The 24,261-nt window shown below is 33.3% G+C and overlaps 1 protein-coding gene across 9 annotated transcripts in view; it reads right to left on the bottom strand.

The window, feature by feature from the left end:
* The window catches only part of LOC117233747 (peripheral plasma membrane protein CASK), a 260,101-nt gene that overhangs the window by 199,517 nt on the left and 36,323 nt on the right, over positions 1-24,261 (bottom strand). For 7 of the 9 annotated variants that reach the window (XM_033494308.1, XM_033494343.1, XM_033494327.1 and 4 more), the window contains exons 6-11: positions 16,322-16,408; positions 11,309-11,484; positions 11,036-11,158; positions 9,128-9,317; positions 8,480-8,601; positions 6,914-7,093 (exon numbers count right to left, since the gene is read on the bottom strand). In XM_033494308.1, coding sequence (XP_033350199.1) covers positions 6,914-7,093; positions 8,480-8,601; positions 9,128-9,317; positions 11,036-11,158; positions 11,309-11,484; positions 16,322-16,408 — 878 coding nt within the window. Of the gene's footprint in view, positions 1-6,913; positions 7,094-8,479; positions 8,602-9,127; positions 9,318-11,035; positions 11,159-11,308; positions 11,485-16,321; positions 16,409-17,831; positions 17,904-24,261 lie in introns of all 9 variants that reach the window. The other 2 variants (XM_033494324.1, XM_033494357.1) reach the window with 2 other exon arrangements.

Here is a 24,261-nt window from a genome sequence, read left to right as displayed (position 1 = left end):
CCACGTGTTCCAGCAACACGATCGACCCCAGGGGAAGTACAGTTGTCGACGAAACCGTGAATTAGGGGAAGCGGAACGCGTCGCTCGCGATCTACGTTCTGCGACATACTAGCTTTCGTAGCCTGACGCCCACCACCCTCGGCCGGCATCAACTCCCCTTTCTCCAACGAGCATCCCCCACCCTCATACCCTTCAGCTCTTGCCAGCCGTCTCACCCTCGGCTTCCCTGGTCTAACGCGCGACGCGACCAGCAACCCCCGCGTCGAAGAACCGACGTTTTCGCAGTACCGCCAACGCCAGCAACTGCCGATTGGTCTAGAGCAGTCTCGACCATCGTCCCGCTGCTACTGAAAGATAGAACGTGAATCAATCGTGACCCAACTTTAAGAATCGTTTCTTCTGTTTCGCGCGCGTATCGATGCTTGACGAGGCTGGCTATGTTGGCACGTTCGAGTCGAGGTATTTGCTCTTTTTGGAAATAATAGAGGCCATTGATAGGCGTGTGAGAAAGAGAATAAGCTGACCGGCATTATTCCAATGTTGCTAGGATTGTATTAGGAATGTAATAAGAGGATAAGCTGACTAACATTGTTCTAGTGCTGCTAAGAATGTATTAGGAATGTAACAAGCTTCTTGATTTTAGCTGTAACGAGACTGTGTAATTAATGGAAGATAATATTATTGGTTTGCTAGAAGAATAATATATTTCAAGTGATTGTTGGAAAAATTTTAGCTACGGCGACTGTTGTTTGAGTGCTGAAATGCGAAACGCGCTATACGAGATGAGCTGACTGAAATTGTTCTAATGCTCTTAGAGGGTATTAGGGGCGTATTAAGAATGTAATAGGTTTGTCGCATTAAAAGAAAAGATAAAATAGTGTAGAGAGTTTGCTACAAGAATCGCGTCTCATTTATGTCATAAGATGCACGGAACCAATGAGTGAGAAATGCAAAATACAGTATAATAATATGAATGTTAGAATGAAAGAAATTTAATTTGTTATTTGTAATTAATCAGATTTTTCTTATAATCTAAAATATATTGTATTTTGTATAATATAATATAGAATATTCAGTGGTTGAAACCAGAATAGCATATCGTTTTGTTACTAGCTTTTTTATAATCCAGAGCTTATCAAATTCATTACGATAGATAAGATCAAATATTACTGTTAGCAAAATATAAAAAACATCGTTTCAAAAAAGACATCTTGTACCCAGAAATTTAGTAAAAGTGGAATAAAAAGATCTAGATAGTAATGTAATATGTGAAACAAAGAATGAACAACTTTGTCTTTCATTTATTGTAAACTTTATATTTTATGAAGTATAGATATTTTTATGGCGCATTTTTAATCTTGATTCCTTTTGCTACTTTTATTAGCTTTTTTTATTAATATCTTTATATGTACAATTTCGAAAATAATATATAACTCTCTAACTGATACTAATTCAATTCATCGTTGTATATAAATGGCGTGAGAAGTATCACGGAAATTGAATTAAAAAATTCGTTCTGTCCCTTAAAAAACATTTGATTATGTGTAGTAGAGTGAATTTGTTTCATAGTACGAAATTGGACATGGTTGATCTTTTCTACCTTGCCCGAAGTTTCTAGTTGATCCCGATGCGTGTTAGCCAACTAATCCATTGAATGCTAAAAAATAGTAGGGATCAAAATGTACCAGAGAAAGTATAACACGAGCTAATTGATCAATCCTCAACCCTCTTGAATAGTTTCTACCTATATATAAACCAGCTGAATAGGCAGTACGTATACACAAGCCCGAAATAGCCAGTTGCAGTTGTCCTACTAAATACACAAGCAACAAATTGCTTTGAAATAACACGACATTCGCGTCAAACAGCGAATATCGCGATATATGTATAAGGACATAAAATAGATACCAAGATGGTAAAATAAAAAAGATGAACGAAAATATTATAAAACAGAATTACATTTCAAAATATTCTAATAGTGGAAAGGGAAAAAATTTTCCTCAAAAATAATATCGCAATTATTTGTAGACAATTTTCCTAGCTTACTAATAAAAATATATTTCAAACAAATTTTATGCGTATCAATTACAACATTACATTCAACTTACGAACAGTTTCTTTAGAGAAAGCTTTTTTCAAGAAGAGAATTAAATTCTTTTATAGAAGATAAAAGCCATTTCTAACATTTCAATTATTTAATCTGCACGTCTATCAATGTTTAACTAGTCAATAAATTATACATACATTCGTTACGATAATAAACTGCACGTTATTCAACTTTGATCGTGGTCACTTCGATGGCTCGACAGGACAATATTCGAGTAAAAAGATCTGAATAACTAACTGCCTGTTCTATTTGCAAGTACTGTTCTGTCGACCTGTCGACCTGCACGATCTCGAAGTCGATCGAATATTCATGCGCATATATTTGTCAAAATGTTCGCTTTAAATTCGTCAACCACTTCGTTCTCTATCGGACGAATATCAAAAGAGAAGTCAGCTTTTTACCAAATTCCTTCCTTTCCACCATTCTCTCTCTTCCTCTGAATAGTCTTGAGTGCGATTGATCGATTGTAAACACTATGAGACATTCAGAACACGTCTGATGCAACAGTTAGAAGGCTGTTGACAAACATTTTCTTTGAAGTATTGCTTCCAGAACGAGCTGTAGGTAAGTCGCTTCGACGAACCTACTCGATGATGCAACATTAGACTTGGTATTCGCAAAGGAGATATCCAAGGTATAAATACCTATTCCAACAAGATTTCTCGACATTCGATGTCGTTCGTATATTTTGAACAAGATATTTCACAATTTTCCTTATCGTTTGGTATTTACATGTAAAGGAAAACTAGAAAAAACATTAATGTGAAAAAAATAACGTATCCTATGTTTGGCATTGTTATACCTTTGACATCCATGGACGAGATATTTCACGCGCAAATATTTACCTATTCGATTTCTTGAATGAAATATCTTGAAATTCGATATTATTCATGAAGCTTTAAACATGATACTTTCCTCTTTCTGTGTTTTTCAATATTTGAAACTGGATATTTTTCATATGAAAAGAGAATAAAAGAACTATTGACTATAAAAGCATAACATAGAATACCTTTGCATGACTCATTTGATATTAGCTTAATTTCCCTATTAATAAAATAATCATTATACCTCAGTAAGATATACTATTCCTATTTTGTAATTATAGTATTTTTTACTTCGTATTATGATCATTATTTACCATATATTTGTTGATAATAAAATACTTAAATGTATAAATACATATATGACACAATACAAAAGATGTGATATGAAAACTGCATAAAATTTTTGTTCTTAGTACACCGAAAAAACTACAATAAAAATTTGTCCCAGTATCTCTATTAATTTTTATTATAGATATTGATATTTCATAGAACAAAATTATTATTTGATTATTTAAAATAGTGTAAAATTAAAATGTAAAATGTGAGATAACACGAAAGTGAATATATTCGAAAATAAAAGATTCATGTAAAAAACAAATTTGAAACAATAGGTACGTAAAGCACAATAGATTGAAAGTTGATACGCAAACAAGTGGCGAACTTTAGTCGAGGCTGATTTGTTTTTCTTTTTTTTTTTTTTTTACTGCGACAGGTATATCAAGCCGGCTTCGCTTTTCTAACTGACTCGTACGGACGAAATCGTATTGAAACTCGTATCGTAACTCTTGAACGCTCGAACAGTAGTTATATTTTATCATTTCTGCAACTGCAACTTCACTCTGGATATTTTCAAACTCTACCAGGAAGCGTTAATACAGTCCTGGAAAGGATCCATTATTCGCATCTTCTAACATGCACTTTTTACAAACGACAACTTCTTAAAATTATTCGGGACATACTAAACCTTTTCTGAACTATCAATTTCATTTAAAATAACATGGTCTCTTGAAAACGAAATATATATGTATAAATTCTATAACTGAAGGTACCAACAAAAGTCTGACATTTTACATTCATTTATAATTAATATTTGTTTCAAATGGATATACAAAAATACTCTGTATTTACAAATATGGATTATTTATAATATAAATAACTGCATTTAATGTGTTAATTATAAGAGTAGTAGCATTAGCAATAATCATAGCTAAGATGATGTATGATAGCTAAGACAATGTATATATTTAAACTAGATATATATCTTTCAGAAAAGAACGCTATATTTGTACAAACAATGCCATTTTCATATACTGAAATAATCGACCTCCCCTCATTATTTTGCAGCATAATACGTGGAATTTTATGTCCAATATGACTTCTATATATTATCAAAACGAAATATAAAATTATCAAAATTAACCTAATTGTACTTAATTTTCAACTTATAGTAATTTAAATTTCGTTAAATATAAATAGAATAACAAGAGCTCCTCGTTACAAAAATATTTGATCTTTGCAGGGTGTGTTAGTTTGCACAATATTTAATATAAAATATAACAAGTTTGTGGATCATTTTACAAATTAACTTGCATATAAATTATCTTATATACTTTACTTTTTAAATATATATAGCTAATTCATTGTAATAATACAAGAGATATTTTATATGAAATGTAACAAGTTTCGAGAGAAGAATATAGTGTACGAACGAATTGGTTCCACATGGAGGCATTTAATAATTGTACATATAAAATGTAACATTAAGCGATAGCAAATGACCCAAAGTGAATTTAAGTAATTATTATACAACTTATGGTGGAACCTATAAGAGAACATTTAATCTTCCTTTTTATGAATTGTCAGAAGTACACATCTATTATCACAGAATTAACTATCTTAATAATAAATACTAACCACTTCTTTAAAAAAAAGCTTCCTTTATTATATGAATATAGGAACGTAGAAATTCTATGAAACCTGGCATATGCACTTTCAGTAAAAAGCGACAGTCGAACAAAATAAAAGCATTTTATTATCTACGGATATTCTAAATATTGGCCAACGAATACATAATTATACTATTCGATATCATCAAAAATGGGTAATGAATTTTCCTCAGGCTCAAAATGGCACGCAAAATTTTTCCTGAGCCTTCCAAATGACGAACCCCCAAACGCTTCGGGCTAGTAATAAATTTCCATAACGCTAATCGAACCAGAATCGGACAACCCAATTTTCCAGAAAAGTAAGAGTATAACGAACGTGTGTAACATTCAGCGTGAAAGGAATAATTAATAAGTCGTCGCTCACGATGGTACGTAGATCCAGCCGACTATCAGAACTTGTTCTTTTCACAGTAACAGTCCTATCGTTCTTTTAGTCCAGCTCTATTTGTCTTTTTCTCTTCTTCCTCCATATTTGTCCTGCTCTTTCGTACTATCTTTTTCCCCCCTTTACGTGTTTCTCTCACTACAGCTACGGGATTTTTAAATGAGAATTTTAACGATCGACCTACATTTCTGTGCCCTATTTACGGTGTATCGCATACAATGTCAAACACCGCGATAAATATACTACCACCAGCGACGACTGCCACGGCGAAAAGGAAGAACGATGTAATTGCGAGTACGCCGCAAGACCCCTTCGCATTGATGCCTCTACCAAAAACGGGAAACAAGAGAGAAAGGAAACGGTATTGTAACGATTAGCAATTTGTCGACCCAGTTTCAATACATTTTTGCTTTCTCCGAGATTACACAGTCTTTGTGATAGTGAATAGAGTAGATAGACGCAGGAGTTTTTAGGGCGTTTTATGTTGTCTTATGATATCTTATATACTTTACTTTTTAAATATATATAGCTAATTCATTGTAATAATACAAGAGATATTTTATATGAAATGTAACAAGTTTCGAGAGAAGAATATAGTGTACGAACGAATTGGTTCCACATGGAGGCATTTAATAATTGTACATATAAAATGTAACATTAAGCGATAGCAAATGACCCAAAGTGAATTTAAGTAAACGATAGATTATAGGTCGTTGGACGTGTCGTCGCATAAGAAGCGGAGAGGACCTTAAAATCTCGAAAATGCTTCCACCTGGAACAAAGTCGTGTCAACCATATGTCCGCGTTGAAATAAGATAAATTTATCTAGAATTAGTCAGAAATCCTATTTCGTATAATTAATAGTGAGATATGCGATTGGAATTGAAACTCTGTATCGATAAACAGTGAGTACATAATAATTGTATGCAATTCTAACAGAAAAAGTAAAAAAAACAGAATATGAACAGATCTTCTTTCTAGAAACTATCAATAAATACTTTTCCAATAACTATTTAGATTTCAATAGAAAGATCTAATTTAATAGTTTCTTCCCATCGTTATTTAGATTGATATACAAATAAATTTACATATATTATTGACTATATATAGTTTATATCCAATAAACACGCCGTAAACCTCATATTCATTACAATTAATTGAGAAATATATTTTATAAAGAGTCTAGTCTTTTTTCTAATGTATAACGTTTACAATCTTAAATTGATTTAGCTGCATTTTGTTTCTAATACAATCTAAGTTATTTAAAAATGAAATATTTCTTTGTGTGAGAGGGTGTATCATTTATCTTAATTTGTCCTCCTCATAAACACGAATATAATTTATATTCCTATATATTTTATACTCAAATACAATTTATACCTCCTCCAAAAATTATATTCGTTCTATATTCTTTACTTTTCCATATTATATGTATAATATATATAAAATATAATAAAATATATATAATATATATTTATATATTATTATGTATATTTAGTTACATAAAATTTCAAGAATCAATTTATTGTTTGATTAGTATAGTGCCACGAGATTATACGTACATACAGTAAGCTTTGTTTGAATTGCAGTTCGCGCCAAAATCATTATCGACAAATCGATCGAAATTTAAATAAATTTCTCGAAAACTTACCCTCATGTGCGGCTGGACGAGAAGTTCATGGAGCTCACGAAGATCCGCCCTATCGATATTTCGTATCGCTGAATGCTCTATTTCTCGAAGTAGTTCCTCGACTTCTCGCGCACGCTGAACTGCATCTGTCTGCGGCGCTCGACATGGCGTTGGAACTCGGGTCGAGATTCTATCGTATAGCTAAAGAACAATAACCATATTAGTCATTCTATTTAACTTTCCAAACTAAAGATATAACAATACTTCAACTACAAATAACAATTACACGCTTATGATCTAATTATCAATAGTACCGCTTATATATGTATAATATTACAGAATGTTACATATCTCATAAATACGTTTCAAGTTATTTCGTCTTGTATATCGTGAAATACAATTCCCATAAATATGACTTGAAATCGTTAATAATCATTAACAAATCGAGAACATAGACATAGAGGAAATAGAAACAATAATACTTGAACAAATATAAGATCAATTTCGTCCAAACGTTTAAATAAACTTACAATAAAACGTGCTTATTTCCTACACATCCGCTTATCACGTCTGTCAGCCATGTACTAATCGTATTCGCGGCAAAATACTCTAGTTCATCACGAAACCTTTAGATGTCTCATCACGTTACAGCGATTGGTTCGTGTGTGGATGGAGCGACGATATTGTTTACATTACCGACGAAAGAAAAAGAGAAAACCAACGGAGGGACGATTACCCGCGTTTTTGTTCAAAATCGATTTACTCACCAAGAGGTAGGCAAATTCGAGCAGGTCACCGACCAATTCGACCTCGCCGACGTATATTAATTGACAAAGCCGCATTCTTGTTTACTTTCGTTTCCAGTTTTAACACGTGGGCTATTCGATCCCACGCGATCGTTTATATAACACAAAAGAGATGCACGTAAACATCTATGCGATGGAAGACGAAATACGGCGCCATTTCAATCCTGTATAGCATTTTGTTTATCAGACCAGCACGTCAGCCATCTTAATAAACGGACTTCGAGCGCTTGCGCTCTTTCTCACGTCAAATGAGGACGCGTAACTGGCGTAAATATAAACCGACAGAAACTAACGGTGGCGCCACGAATGACGGAAACTGCCGTTCTGCGTATTGGTAAAGTAGGAACTCTAGAAGTGCATATGAGTATGTGTGTGTGTGTGTGTGTGTGTTTATATTTTCAGATATACCCAGTAATGAAAATTTATATCAATAAAAATTACGTTGGAAAAGAACATATAAGTATATAGTCGTATAAATTCGTAATAATTGATTTCAAATGATATTCTTTATCATTCTAGTCGTTATATTATCGACACTCAATAAGTGAATAAATTAGAGTTATTTATGAGTAAGAAATAAAAATGTTCATTAAATTTCTTTTCTGATGTACAACATATTTTTTAACAGAGGAAACGAATTACGTATATGGAACATTTTAAGATAATGTGGGAACTGCATTTCATATACTATCTTACGAAATATGAAATATATGTATGCATATAATCAGAAAAGTTGATATATAAATCATTTTTACGGTATCTTTAATATACATATTCTTACCTCTAAAATGGCACGAAGACGATAATCGTCAACTGCATTAAGTATCTCAGCACGTGTCAGTCTTCCACTCTCTTGAAGTACTTCAATATCATCCAGAGAGTCTAAAATTTCAGCTACAGCACCTAGAAATTAATTTTGTCTTTAGAAGATACACATGATAGTACGTAATAAGTAATACACAATTGATACATTGAATCATCCTCGATAATACGTACTAGTTCCTATAATTCTAATTAACGCAAAATTTCAGAAGTGTAATAAAAAGAATATACTGATGAAACGAATTTGTAAATCTCAACAATTTAAACGATATTAAAGTAGAAAATGACCACTCACTTAATTAGAATTAGAACTAACTTAAACAACTGATTTAATATTAGATCATATCACGTATTATTTGCAACTCTAAGCAACGTTGAAACAGGCAAAAGATAATAACAATAAACAAGTAAAAACATCAACAAATTATGATGTTTTAATGGTAATTAAAATTGAAAACTTTTAAAGAATTTGTTTAATGACACTTACTTCCTTAATTCGTTCAGTTTTATATAAAGATTAATGGTTAAATTATTTGTTTCCTTCCTACTTATTCATAATTAACTAACCAATATATACATTACAAATAGATATTAAAAATATTTATACCTGTGGTTATAACTTCATCATCGCCTATGTCGAAAAAACTGTCGCCGTTAATTTCCGAATACGGGATGTGCCATTTCGACGACGAGATCGCCACTTTTACAGATTCCTTCAATTTTCGTCTAGCATTGAATTTCTTAAGCTCTTCTATAGTTTCGCCTAAATGTATTCGAGCCACGCCCTTATCACGATCCTACAAATATAGTTTGTTTAGAGATTGTGCAACTTCAATATTGTCATAATGAATAATGAACTTAATATTAATGCTACGCAATGATATGTATGATAAATCACTTGAGAAAGTTCTTAGTGAAATTAGAGCATCGAACGAACGCCTCGTATTAATTACTTCTCATTAATTTCATCGACCAAGAACGAATCAAATTTCCCATATTTATCAATCACAGAAATATCAATATCCTTTTTATTTAGCGAGTATATATTTAACAAAAATAAATATTCATTATTTAAAATAAAATAAATCAGTAGAAGTAAACAAATATATGCACATGTATTTTTATACACTGTAGGAAACAATCTACACGTTCGAGTAGAAAAATGTTCGCTTTGAAAAAACTCCTGTGTCGGGCAATTTCTTCTTAACGAAAAAAGGACGATCATTAACGCGCGTTTCTATGAAGTTCTTAGGACTTCAGCGAATGTGCAGTCACGTTCAAAAAACTGTAACTAGTACAGGGAAAAATATACACCGCTACAGTTATTTTCATTAACCGGTGGAACTTTGCCCCTGCTATAGCGATCGATAGCCCAGTTGCACGTGTATTGCATCGATATATGGGGTGACTCCAAGCTTCGCTACCTTAGGTCACTGGCTAACTGTCGTATCATATAAGTATATTCTTACTTTATTACACCATATGCCATGGACATGCGCACGTACATTCACCGGATATAATAACAGAAAATGAGGCCGTTTATCGAAAACCTGATACGATATAAAAAGAACCAGATGCGCTCGCAGCATCTATTAAATAGAAGTTGTTAACACAAATGGCTCAACACTAAGGATAGAATCAGCTTCAATACGCACTCACGAATTCAAATCGATTTTGATGCAAAAATCTCACTTCGTAAGAGTCGATTTCTATTAAATTTACTTTAAAAGAGAATTTTTCATTTTCTATATTGACTAAGTTAGTATCGAACTTCAGAATGGACCCTTGTAGATTTTATTTTATTATTTGCATGAAATATAGAGTCGCGAAAATTATATTCAAACTTTACAAGGCAAGAAACTACGTTACTAGGTATAAATATTACACAGCGTATACTCCGACTTCAATCGAATTTCGTATTGCAAACAAAAAGCTATCGTTTGAAAGATTTACACAGAGAATAGAAGGTTCTCGATTCCAAACCACTTGGCCTAGGTTCGATTATATTAAAGTTCCACTTACATTTCCCAAAGTGCAGATAAAGAATCCCAAAGCTATATGATCTAAAAATATCGTTTTCTACCATTTTTAGTAGTACACGTAAGTTTTCTCAATCAAATTTGAACTAGTGTAAAATTACACTATACAAGTATTCGAACCCATCTCTACTAAACGTATGTACTGCTTCAAAATCCCAAGATGCCTCTCCTCTTAAAAATTTCACGATTTCACCACTTCGAACTTCATTAATTTAGTACTAACTATATCTAAGTACTTTAATACCTGAATTCTAAATATCTATCTCGCAAAGATGACACGATTATCTTTCGAAAGTTCTTTCAGATTTTCGCGATGGAAGCTTTAAGCTCCCTAGAGTTTACTCCATATGTATCGATTAGACTTCTAAACGCTCGAAAACTCTGATTTCCTTTAAAACATGAAAAAAAGAAACATTTTGAACATGACGTTAAATATGGAAATGACGTTAAAACAGATCGAATGAAAGACGACTTACTCTGAGCCATTTGTGGTTCAGCACTTCCTGTATGGTAATCCTGTGATTTACATCCGTTGTGAGCATTCTTTGTATGAGATCCTTGGCTGACTCGCTGATATTGTCCCATAATGGCGATCCCATCTGCAAGTTTTACGAATACCTTACGCATTTATTATACTTATGACAGACATGGAAGCGTGCTCGTCAGAGCTAAATGCACATCAAAACATGATTATCTTTCTTGCGCGCTTTGTAAAAACAGAGAAAATGTAATGTCTGGTCAATTTCTACCTGTACTCGTCCTCTGCAAATTGCTTCTCGCAGTCTATCTCGAGAGCCGACGAATGGAAGTGTACCAGTTAATAGGACATGAAGTAGTACTCCGGCTGACCAGACGTCACCAGGCTTTCCGTACTGTCTGCGCTGGACCACTTCCGGTGCCATGAAGTGTGGGCATCCAACACGACCTGCACGACCAAGAACACCATCAGAAACATGTAAAATAACCGACATATTCGGCATGGTGGAAGCGAGCCGGCAGTGATTGCTTCGAGAGTCCACAGTCGATCGTTACACGTTCGAAGGAACTTTTAGAACCGACCGAAACTTCATCGGTAAGTTCCAAATGAGAAGTTTCAACATTTCCCGCAAACTTCTCACCTCTCGGTCATCAATGATTCGTAAACAACGACCCGCTTCTCGTATCGCGTTCTACGAATACTTTTCTCACGTCGATTAACTGCAGCTTCTGTTAAGAACACGTTCAATGCCGCGTATATGATCAACGTCGATCGACGATTTTTATCGGAAACTAATAACATCTTGAGAAAAGAGGTACGCGCCCGGTCGTTTGATATTGAAAAAGAAAAAAAAGAAAAGAAACGGAGAAAAAGGGAAGCTGCGATGACGAATAAAAAGCGGGTAATCTGTATTCTGAATAATTAATTTAACCCTCTTTGGGCTATGATTCGGCCTTTTGGAATTCAAGCACTGAATGAAACAAAGGGATACATTTCTAGTGTAATAGATTATAATATTTCTCAAAGAAGAGAGTACATAATTTTTGTTATATGATATAATCAGCATAATTTTACGGTTCCATATATAATTTCAGTACAATATGTAATCTCTATAATTTTAAAATTGCCGAAATTTTATGATGTATAATTTCCCTCCGTATGCGGCATTGAAATTTCGTGCAAAATTAAAATTCTATACATATTATATGGTTTGGAAATGACCGAGTCATTGCCGTCTGCGGTTCGGCGTTTGAGGGTTAAGAGCTTCCGGGAATTTTAACGCGACGCTAAGAAAGCGTTAACGATCGAGGCTCGATGAACAAAAAGAAAGAAAAAAGAACCGCTCGTTATCCCGTGAATGTTAGATCGACTGGACCGGAGCTGAGTATGTGTAGATAATGCCGACAAACGAATGTGTAGTATATTAAATGCGAAATAAATGAAACATTCGGTGAGACGAGAGAAACGCATTGCCGCGTTTAACACACAGTACTTACAAGCACGGTATGCATATTTTGCAAATGGCATCGTGCTAGTCAAACGTATAGACGTATAAACATCAATAATATCTAGGATTGATGGAAGTTGCAGAAACGAGATATCGTGCTGCAAATATGTAGACCATTAAGAAGTCAACATTCATGTTTACAAGAACGACAGACAATACACTTGTTAAGACAAAGCAAACATCAAGACAAACGCGGGAAACATGTTTATTACAACTGTTTGTATCATTATCATAACATTTTAAATACGTTCAGTTTGAAACAGAATACCTAACTATCCTATTTCTTATTAGAAATTCAAATCTGTATTTCGGGGATTTCAAAAGAATAAAATTCGGGTTTCTTATTTTTTTTTAAGACGTTAAATAGGTTTATGAAGCTACGCTGTAATTTACTAATTAACTGTTTGATTATACCATACTTTAAATATCTTTGTATTAATTTACGTGATACTTGATATTATAAGATAAGGTAATGAAGAATTTAAGTTAGAAGATTATTATAGGTTTTATAGTATTAAAATTAATGAACGTTTCATTTAATTGAAACAACTAAATAAATGCTTGTGCTCCATTTACAATTATTTAATGTGCTCTTAATCACGGTAGTGATATAACAATTTTGTCAATTTCAGTATCTGCCGAGACAAAAACAGGTAATTAGGTTTCTGTTTCTAACAAATCACCTCTTAAAAAATATGATATACCTACATGTGATATAAATGGCATACATATATAGAAAAACATACATTCATATAAGCAGAATGTTTAATTCGAAGGTCATTCACATTGACAATTCAGTGTACGTGTAGTGAGATATTTACTTTCTTTGCAAATGACATAAAGAGTAATATGCACAATGCTTTTGATATGACGAAAGTTTTAGAAGCAAATTTGCAAATCAGCATATGCTATTTGCGAAAATCTTTTAGTAAAAGGTAAATGTTGTTTACGTAAAAGAAAGGCAAGAGAAAAAGCTAATTAGCATATATATTAGCTAAAGGAGATTTCGTCCATCTCTTCGAATTACATCTACCGGAATTATGCGAAAATGCCTCAAAGTAGGTCAAAATTAGAATACACAGAAAGTGTGAAATATACAATATATATATATATGTAGCGCGAAATACGAAAACATGAAAAAATGTATGAAGGGAAAATACATTAAACTATCATACGAGTCATACATTAACAAGTAGAGAAAAAAGAAAGTGTACAACGAAATGGAGATGATAATATAGAGCTTAAAGTTTTAAATTGAGCATCAAAGTAATATAAAAAGGATATTACGTTTATGCGTGTAATTGTCGATATCAAAGGGAATAAGAATTATGCAATATGAAACGTGCATGCGTAATATCGAATATGTTCCTCTTTATGAATTCTGCGAGTAATCATGGAATGAAATGTTATCGATCGAAATTCTATTGAAATTCAATTGCATTATTTGACGGGTAGCATTTTGTTCATATTCTTTAGTTTTAACGTTTTCTTTTTAAACAAATAAACAATTGAAACTAAAGATAGGGATCCGATAGCATTATTTCAAGTATAATTAATATTCAACGTATCTTCTTTATTTTTATCGTTCGAAAGCATAAATAAATAAAATAAATATCGTGTTTTCTATAAATATATATCAGCGATATAAATAGCAAAAAATAACAAATAGCTCATCACGCGACATAAATCACGTGCATATGATTGTGTGTTAGTGCATTAAATTTTAGTGAGTGTATGTGAATAAATACGAATGCAAAATTACATGTCCGTGAAGCTGTGCAGTAGCTGAAAGTGAATTTTTACTGTTGCTTTTGGGTATTTTCGTGTCATCCGTAAGACTAGAAAAAGTATAGAGCAGTTTTATCCTCGCTCGCAAATTGCAGATTAAACAAATAATATAAATTATATTTAATCTGAAATCGACACTAGAAATAAGATAGCATCGTTCAAAACGAACGTAGCACTTTCTACAGCATAATTTTATCGCGTTCGTAAATTTTTACCTTTACTGATACGTTAAAATTTTTATCACGAACGGAGGGTGTTACGCGACAATCACTTTCACGCAGAGCTATTCGCTTGATCTAACTCTCGACGATGAAAATCTTACAAACTGTACTGAAACGTACCACTTGACTTTGTTTACTCGATCTTTTCTTTTTACTTATTTCAATTGCTTAATCAATTATATTCGAAGTAACTAGAATTTTATTTCGTATGTTTACTTTAAGCTGTCTGTTTACGTTACTTTCAAGAAAAGATTAGTTCCTATAAATAAAAATATTGAAATTGATTTCTCAGTGTTAGACATGATTTATGACAATAATGATTGTTATGGAGACGATTTCTTAAATATTATTTATAACATTCAACGTTGATGATATTTTTAAATATATGAGATTATTATGACAGTGATACGTTGTTAGAAACATAGCATGATGATGAATTGCATCTATGTGTAGAACGTTCATCTGCATTTAGATCTAGACACTTACTTACGTTCGAATATCACTTGCACGATAAATTCTTAAAAACTGCTAGAAAATATTCATGATGTAACGTACGACAGTTCACCACAGATAACATACGATACGACATACACAAAGGCATACATATAAACAGACACATAAAGATAGGCTAGTCTACCGCTACGAACAATGACGACACAAACAAGCCCAAAAAATCGGGCAATTTTTGAACGCATCAGACCAACAAACAAGGAAAACATTGAAGAGTTTATTACGTATGATAGGTGACAATTAAAAGATCATTTTCTTAAATATTTCTGATACTTATTATAAAATATACACGTACGTACGTGATAGGTATACGTATATGTACTTACAAATACCTGTACAAATAGAAATGTAGCAAACAAGAGAATGTGTTTATGTTAAACCGGATAATTAGTTTTCTTCTTATTCTTCTCCGTTATCTTCTGTTTATAGTAATGGACGAAAGGGAATTTAACATTAGTATTTGAATATTATCAAGTTCGACATTTAGACATTTGAATCTTAAAAATATTCACGGAAGAAATTACTTGCGATTGTAAACAAGATAACAAAAAATCGTAATGAACTCTTCAAATGTGGGATCCCTATAACGATGAAGCAGAAGTCGATTCATTCGTACACGCTACAAAAAAACGGGACACGTCGACGAACGGGAAACAAACTAAAGGAAAGAGATAAAAAAAAAAGGAACGAGAAAAAAAGAAAGAACGGGTCTTTCTGTCTTGTTCTTGAGATATTAGGCAGCTCGACGACACAACGTGTATCTGTCACTACGCGAGCCTGCACAACGATTTTACAGGAACAAACTACCGCACGTAGGTCAAGTGGAGTGTCTACGCAGACACTACGTGTTGTTCTGAAGCTGACATAATTGAACGACACGGGGGTAGAACGAATATGCGTGTCATTGCATCGAAAACAAGCAACCGAGGAACATTTTAATTGATCCCCATGTTAATTCGAAAGCATAACGATAGTACTTGTCGATAGGATATCGCGACGAGTCGAGACAGAAATCGAACAGTCTTTTTTATCCGTAACCCATCGAGCCATCGGTATGTTAGTTTCTCGTGTTCTAATTCGAACTAAATGATTGGACATATGGGATCGACGACATTTTTTAAAGAGGAAATCGAAGGTTCTTTCTATTCAAAATTTTATTCCTTTCTTCTATTTTTTCTTTTCTTTTTTTTTTTTTTTTTGCCTGTCGTGTCTACCCCCGGTTCTCGTTATTATGCGGATGTGGCAGGCATACGAGTACCGATATTGTCCTCCGTATCGCTCACTAGCGAATCCTCGGCGTCGGTCAGGTCCTCGAAAGGGAAATTGCAGCTTGGAGACGTCAGCCCTATCGAAAGAACACAGACAAATAGGACAAGGATCGTTATCGGCGGAGTAATGTCAGGGTGTGCAGCATCTGCCATCATCGACGATAAGAACCTTATCGTCATCGCCGTTATTCGTAGAGGAAGACAGACCTGTGTTTGTGTCATTGTATCAAAGAATCGAGTTTTAGTACGGGCCAGAGTTGAGGTCGAGGCCCGGGGAAAACGATTTTCTAAGCGATTCTTTAGCAAAAGTGTGCCTCTGTCGGAACAATCGAATGTTAACCTCGTTGACTCGTTTGGTCATTGAAGATAAAGGGAGTTTTCTATCTCCTCTCTCTCTCTCTCTCTCTTTCTTCCTCCCTCTTTCTCTATTCACTACCATTGGCAATAAGTTTGTTGTCCCTCGTTTGCTTTCGAACGACTTCCTTTGAACATTGTGGTGTCTTGTTATAGACGATAAAAAAAGTGAAGTTTAACTAGGTCTTTGCATAGTAGCTACTAAAAATTTATCGTGAGCTCCGGATTTCAATTTATTGCTACGCAGTTGTACTATCTCTCTCGTTCTCTGATCTAACAATGGGCTAAGTAACACTGAAATATGTAGCTACTCCATTTATGAATAAAAATATAGATGTAGTACATATGGTACAGCAATGGAATCTACGATACATTAATAACACTAATATAATGGAATCGTTAAATTCAAGTGCATCGTAACAAATAAGTTGAAAATATAGAGTGTAATCTCTTATAATCAGTACGAGGTACGAAGCTTCGTTTTTAAGAAAAATAAATCGAAGGCTGCTTTCTCAATTTTACGTATCTTTTTCATACATCCATATCTCAAAAATAAAATATAAGTTAATCGACGAAAAGAGATGAATGTACCTTGACGAGATTAATCTTCTAAATAAAGGAATGGAAGGAACGAAGCTTCGTGCAGAGAAACACTAACTCACGTGTAAGATCTATTCATCTATACAGAATCACGGAACACCCTATATAATCATTTACACTGAAAATCACATCAAACAATATAACAATGATGAAAGGTAGAGGGATGACTGAACGATGTGAGGGAATGGTAAAGTGGAATTTTCATCAAGGGACTTTCTTTCAACACGAATTCGTTTCCTGGCGTAGGTTCGATAAAACACCGAATGGATTTCCAACACGAAAATGTTCGAGCTCGGCGCGCATCGAAACGACTCGTTTGAGACTCGTGGTCGAAATCTGAACGCGGAAAAAGCAAGCAAGCAAGCAGTGGCAGCTTCTAGAAGTACAGTAACGTGAGAGGGACACACGGATCGGGTTAAGATGGTAGCATAATGTGTGGTGTATATGTGAATGTGTTCTGGACGTGTGTGTGAGTTGTGTGATACATATGGCATGATGATACAAGGCTCCTGCGGAAGTGATGATTAAAGGTTAGGTCAGGCTTACCCTCGTTGTCGGCCTTCAAGTAGAGCTGCCCCTTTGGGCTCAGACACTGCCGATACTCGGTCGTGTAACATTCTGTATTCATTCAAACCAAATTTCAAGTTATCAAATTTTGTAATTATGCGATGCTCTTTCCTCGCGTAGCCATTAAACGTGTGTAATAAATCTTTCTTTTTCTCTTTTTTGGAACGTTTTCAAGCAGACCGTGGTCAATATTTCCACGCGTTCTAATGTAACATGAAATGTTTCCAAGCATTTTCAATAGCGCAGCGGAGAAAATTTTGAATCTATGCCCGAGATTTTGTGAAATTTTAATCATTCGAATTGAAATGTTTATAGAATCTTAATTTCATACTCTGAATTTCTTTCTATAATCAAAGTTTTAAATTCCGCTGCATTTTAACGCTTTTAATAATTATTATTACGAGCTTTTTGAAATAATAATAATTTATTTGATACTACCAGCGTATCATTATATTTTCAAGCGTAAACAATTGCAAAAGAAACTAGAAAGTAACTGTAAAATAATTGCGGGAGATGCTAAAAATTTATGTTCAGTACGTGAGAAGCGGAAAATTAAACAGAAAGGCTGTTCCAGGTAACAACACCGAACTCTCTCCTTTTCTCTATTATTTGATCGACACGATAACAATACTTTTAATCACACATCGTTATTGGTTTTCGTCGAAGCAATATGAATACATAAAAGTTATTAATTTTAATATTGGGAAATCGGAACTGCACTCGCGCGAAAGACACGAGACGTATAACTTGGAGTTTTCTGATATTCGTTAAACCGAGTTCACCCAGAAGCTCATGAATCCAAGAAGATTCAGTTTTCGAAGATACAAAGTTTGCTGCTCCACTTTTAGATGTACTTTTCTCTTTAAAATTTGCGTTCTTCTTATTGTTCGATAGCTAAAATTAGTTCCGACAGTTAGAAAATTAAATAATGGACACATTTTGCAACGGATTTAACATCTGCTTCAGGGCTCTTAACTTTTCTCAATGATAATACGAAAAATCGTTTTCCTCCATTTTTAAATTATTACTACATACACGGTTAGTATGTAGAGTCCCGACAAAGTTGCGCTGTCCATTAAAATGTGCGTTTATTAAAAAAAGTTTGAAATATTTACCGTTTGAAATATATAAATCCTCATCAGAATTTTCTAACTTCTATTTCAATATATTTCGTCTATCTTATGAAAAGCATCGAAAGAACTTGTCTAATTAAACTATTATTGTAAGATTAAAATAAGATACCAGAAAGATACAAATTATTAAGAAAAACTCGTTGGAAAGAATATAAAAATAAGTTATATAAAAATTTACGATTTTATATGGGATAAGACATAGAAGTAGAAAAAAACGAAGATTTCAGAAAATGAACAAATTATGTGAAGGTTGGAAAGCTATTATTTAAAGAGAAAATATTTGTTCATCCACGTTGTTTTCAGGCAAATCCTTTTTTAACGATGATTTTAACAGGTATTCGATTTTTAAATTGTATGATGTGCCCAAGTCTAAGTTACGAGATGTAGTGTGCTTGTTTAGATTCTCGGTAACATTCTTTCACAAACAACCGGATCAATACTCCACATCTTCTAGGAAAAATGTATCGTGGTATCTGTTTCTGCGTTTCAGTCAGTTTTCAACGGCGAAGAATAATATAATGCCGGCTGCATTAAAAATAAATTTCACTACTAGTCAGACAGGAACAGGAGAGGGGTGCAGAATCATTGATCTTATGGAATGATTCATTGATTTTAAACGAATCACAGAGCATGAATGAAGGTCCGACCACTTACGCATGAGCATCGAGTGAAGTGGATCGATTGCTATAATAAAGTGCATTTTATCAACGGCTCTTAACGGCGATACAATCAAATGTGGCGCGACGATTCGTCCTACGATTATCATAAAAATAGATTTAGGACAATAAAAGGGGTGGAAAAATAGTAAAGAAACAGAGGAGATTTTCCTAAGTAATGAATATACAAAAAATCATGTTCATAATTCGTTAATGTGTATTGGTTGCGGCAGCAACGAAGAGGCTGAAATTAATACTACGATCGAACCTCGATTATTCACGTATCCGATTATCCGAGCGTTCAATTACCAAACAATCTCAATACCTGAGCTTAAGCGGAATTACAAAACGCATTTCCTGTATAAATTTACATCATACAATACTGATGACAGGAATATAATACGTAAATTGTGGATTTCAAGAATTTAGAAATGGATGACTTTTCGTAAGAGAAATTAAGTTTATTGTGAATGATAATCTTTTCATAGAAATTTCCCTTTCCCCCTCGAAAGCTTTCTTCTGACATAATTTCGATTAGTAAAATCTATTTCATTTATTTTTGTTATTTATATAAATGCTCGTTGGCTTATAGCAAATTGAATTCGTCGAAACGAAGTAGCGCAATTGCCAGTGGATTACAGGTTGTTTCTTCGACGATGCGTAGAAAGTCCTTAATCTGTGTGAATATTGAAACCTTTGACACCTTCACAGAACTGAGTTAATCCTGCCTCAGGGTTCCGCCCTGTAAATCATGTCTTTTTCAAATAGTGTTCAAGCGTGCGAATTGACATCGGCGCATCATCAAATCTCTGATGAAGCTGGCTCTAGCTCCAACACCTCTGAAAAGGACATTTTTTTCTGAGGAGAACAAAAAGTTTTCAGAAGCAAAAATGCTTCAAAGAATACACTATTTCCTTTCATTTCATGATTTGAATCAATAATAGTTAATAGAATAATAAATATTTGAATGAAGACAAATGAATATTTAACAACAGGAATCGAGATTTTGAGATATAGAATGAATTATAAAATTATTTCATTTGATGGTTAAATAATGAAGTAATCCAACGAAAAGTCATTTACTTAAAAAGAAAAAGAAATATATATTTATAACAATATACTGACCTCATTTATGACTAAATTTGTTTGTGTAGTTACAACATCTGGGAAGTATATTCTCAACAATGTACTAATTAATAATATTATTAAATTAACATAACATACGCTACTAATGTACACTAATATGCGATATTTCGAGAAATTATGTGAACCGCATCACCACAGGACTCGGAAAATTACTGAAAGAGCTACACACAGATATTTTACACACAGAAACATTATATTCAAAAGTTTAGCTGCCTATTATTAATCATTTGTACACCATATTTCTGCACTTGTGTAGACACTCGTAAGTTCATGAAATATTTAATAACAGGAATCGAGTTTCATACACTACTGTGTCAATAGATCCACGATGCTGTACTTTTTTCGAAGAAGATAATAACCGAACTGTAGTAGTCGTAAGTTCGTAATCGTATAATCCAAGACCTAGTCTCGTCAAGGTATACTTTTCTTCATTAGATGCTACTTCCTTCCTCAAAAATAGAACTGTCTACGGAAGACTGATTAGGCCTTATTACTTTCATACTAATTACGAAGGAACGTATCTAAGTGTAGGAGTGACAAAAACTAAATATCATTTCAAATTGTATTTTCTGCAGTTCAAGAAGACAAAGCTTTTTATTGAAAGTTTAATAACCGGAAGGATATATTAAATCTTAGTTGAGAAATCTAGTATCGTATTTATTGTATTTTTACAATTTTTCCAAAACTAAAAGTACCTACTGAGATAATGTTTCGTCGCCCTTGCTGTGTTTACAATTTATTTTTTTAAGTTTTTATTACGAGAAAATAAATTTTTTTGCCATGAGTAAACAAATTTATTTTGAATGATAAAATAAAATTTAGTGGGAGAAGTATGTGCATGATGTAACAGAAATACAGTAACAGATTAGTTTCAGAGTTATGACGACAGCTATTACCGGAGAATTGTTGTCCTAGTATATTTTATAAATTGTTGAAAATGGATCCGATATCTTTCTCTTTGGTTTCGTTCAAATTGGTTTATAAAATTGTCGTAAATAAATTTTTTCATAAAATTATTGGAAACAAGTATAAACAGTTAACTATTTTTGCTAAATATTATATTAATACATGTTAATAAAAACTGTATGTTATGTATCGAGTAATGAGTTAGCAGATAGAATGAGCTTAAGGCACTTGGATTAATAAAAAGAAAATTCTCAAACGATTAATTTTTAATTTTTAAACTCTCTTTTGTTTACTGATATTTAAAAAGCAATTATACTTTTAATTTAATTTGTAAAATGTTTTTAGAGGAAAGAGTCGTTGATAGAAAATGACATTATAAAAAGATAATATTACATCTTTCATATAAAATTAAAAACTGATTAATATTTGTGGCATATGACTACTGTTTGATGTATGAAACAAAATAAAATTATGAAATACTGCTTGCTTCATATATTTTCTCCGCTTATCTCTACAATAAATTACCTTTTTAACCTATACATTCATTTAACTGTATTCTGAATTATGGGTCGAATGTAATAGAATGAATTAAACGAGATACGAAAAATATGATATCAAAAATATCATTATCCGCGTAGTCTTGAAACATTTACTGTTCAAAATATTCATTCAAAGAATAAAAAAACGATAAAATCCATACAAATTTTTGAAATAAGTTGCTTTATAAACAATATGCCTAACCACAGATTTAGTCGATAAATTAACGTGATTACATACTGTCGCATAATATCCGCTTTTCATACAAGAAAGCGTTCATGAATATTAACTGCTTCGAATAATCGAGGTTCTACCGCACGTAAAAAGTAACAAGAGGTTCAGATCGTATAAACTAGAAACCCGATCGGGTGTATATAAATTTTATCGTCGTGATATACATCGAAGCCTTGATCAGGTATAAAACTCTACTTACCGTCAGATCATGCGATATCGAAGCAACAGAGAGGATCGTCATAAGTAAAACGGACACCAACGAAGATAATCGTTGAGAAAGTAACGAGGAGATATTCTTTGGAAGAAAAAGAACCGATAAAAGCCGTTGCATTCTGCACATTGAACATCGAGAAATTTCGAATACGACTGCCAATCATCGACCAAGCCAGCCAATAGTGAAGAATAGGGCATTCAGCAGAGAGACGATACAAAAATACCAAGTGTCTTTTTAAAAGTATTCTTAACGAATGTTCAAAAAACACACTTTGTTTCGGTGTATGTAGGAAAGAAAAAGAAATATACATATATATATTTATAATATATATATGTGTGTCGTTGGAGATCGTGAAGAGGCAGCATTCAATCCATGATTTTATATTCGACTCATCTTTTAATCGGCCGAATTCTTTGTAATACTCAAGTGACTAGAAAAGAAAGTCTCTTCCTTTTCTCGTCGATTCAACAGCAGAGAATCGTCTTCTCGAGTAATTAAGTGGCGCTTTTCATTTGCAAAGACGTTAATCAGCTTTGTCTACAAATATGTCACTCTGCCGGCAGCAATAATGTCCTAACCCTCAGGGTAAGCTCATCTCCTTGCCTCTGAATCTTTTAAGGCAGTACCTATAACGCTGTCTAGTGAAAAGGAGGTCGCGTACCTCAACGACATTCGTTAAGGTCGTTCTAGTAAATAATGGATTCCACTCTGCACACATTCAAACACTATCCCTTTCAACAGTGTAATGAAAAATTAGCAAGCTTCTGTAATATCACATGTAAATAAATATGTATCACTTAACGCGTCGAAATTTGGACAAGAACGCGCGAGTAACACAAAGAAAATATTCAATTACACTTACTACTTGCAAATATTTAAATATCTTAAGTTGTAGAATCTTCTGTTTTTCTTCTTTCTTTTTCTCTCTTGAGAAATTATTTCTCTTTGGAAAACAGCTTTCCCAGGGATACCTCTCACTGACTGAAAAACGCTGAAACTCGGTCATTTCTCGGAAACGAGTAAAAGTTTTCTATTAAGAAACTTCATAAGTTTCCAACTCCTACTAAAATTCACGTTTAATTACTCTACCCTTTTTGTATACTAAAATTGTTCGACCCACGGCTTTCGGTAGTAACGCAACTCTATATTGGATTGGAAAATAAGTTTTCCATTTTCACCAGTGACTTTCAAACCTACTAAGTGAAAATAAATAGAACGCCACAAAAATAAACATACCAACAGAATAATATTTCCATTTTTTCGGTTTTTAATCTAATCTGATATCGGTGCTGAAGTATGCAATATTATTATATAACGCAACAGCAAACTGATTATCGCAAACTATATTTACCCACTAATAGAACGTGCGAGAGTTAATATATAGCTACCAAATATTATACTACCAAGATCGAATTCGATTTGCAGTTTAATCGACACAAGCTACCACGGTATTTGCTACGTCCCAAACAGTATTAAAAAAAATATATATAAAAAAAAGAAACTTAATATAATAATGTGCAAATTAATATGGAATGCTGCCTCTCCAATGTTTACAAAAAATATTAGAAGCGTATTACGTATGT

The sequence above is a fragment of the Bombus vosnesenskii genome, unplaced genomic scaffold (assembly GCF_011952255.1).
Source record: "Bombus vosnesenskii isolate JDL3184/JDL3185 unplaced genomic scaffold, Bvos_JDL3184-5_v1.1 scf7180000013263, whole genome shotgun sequence".
NCBI classification, from domain to species: Eukaryota; Metazoa; Arthropoda; class Insecta; order Hymenoptera; family Apidae; genus Bombus; species Bombus vosnesenskii.
This window is presented reverse-complemented; position numbering and strand designations above follow the sequence as displayed.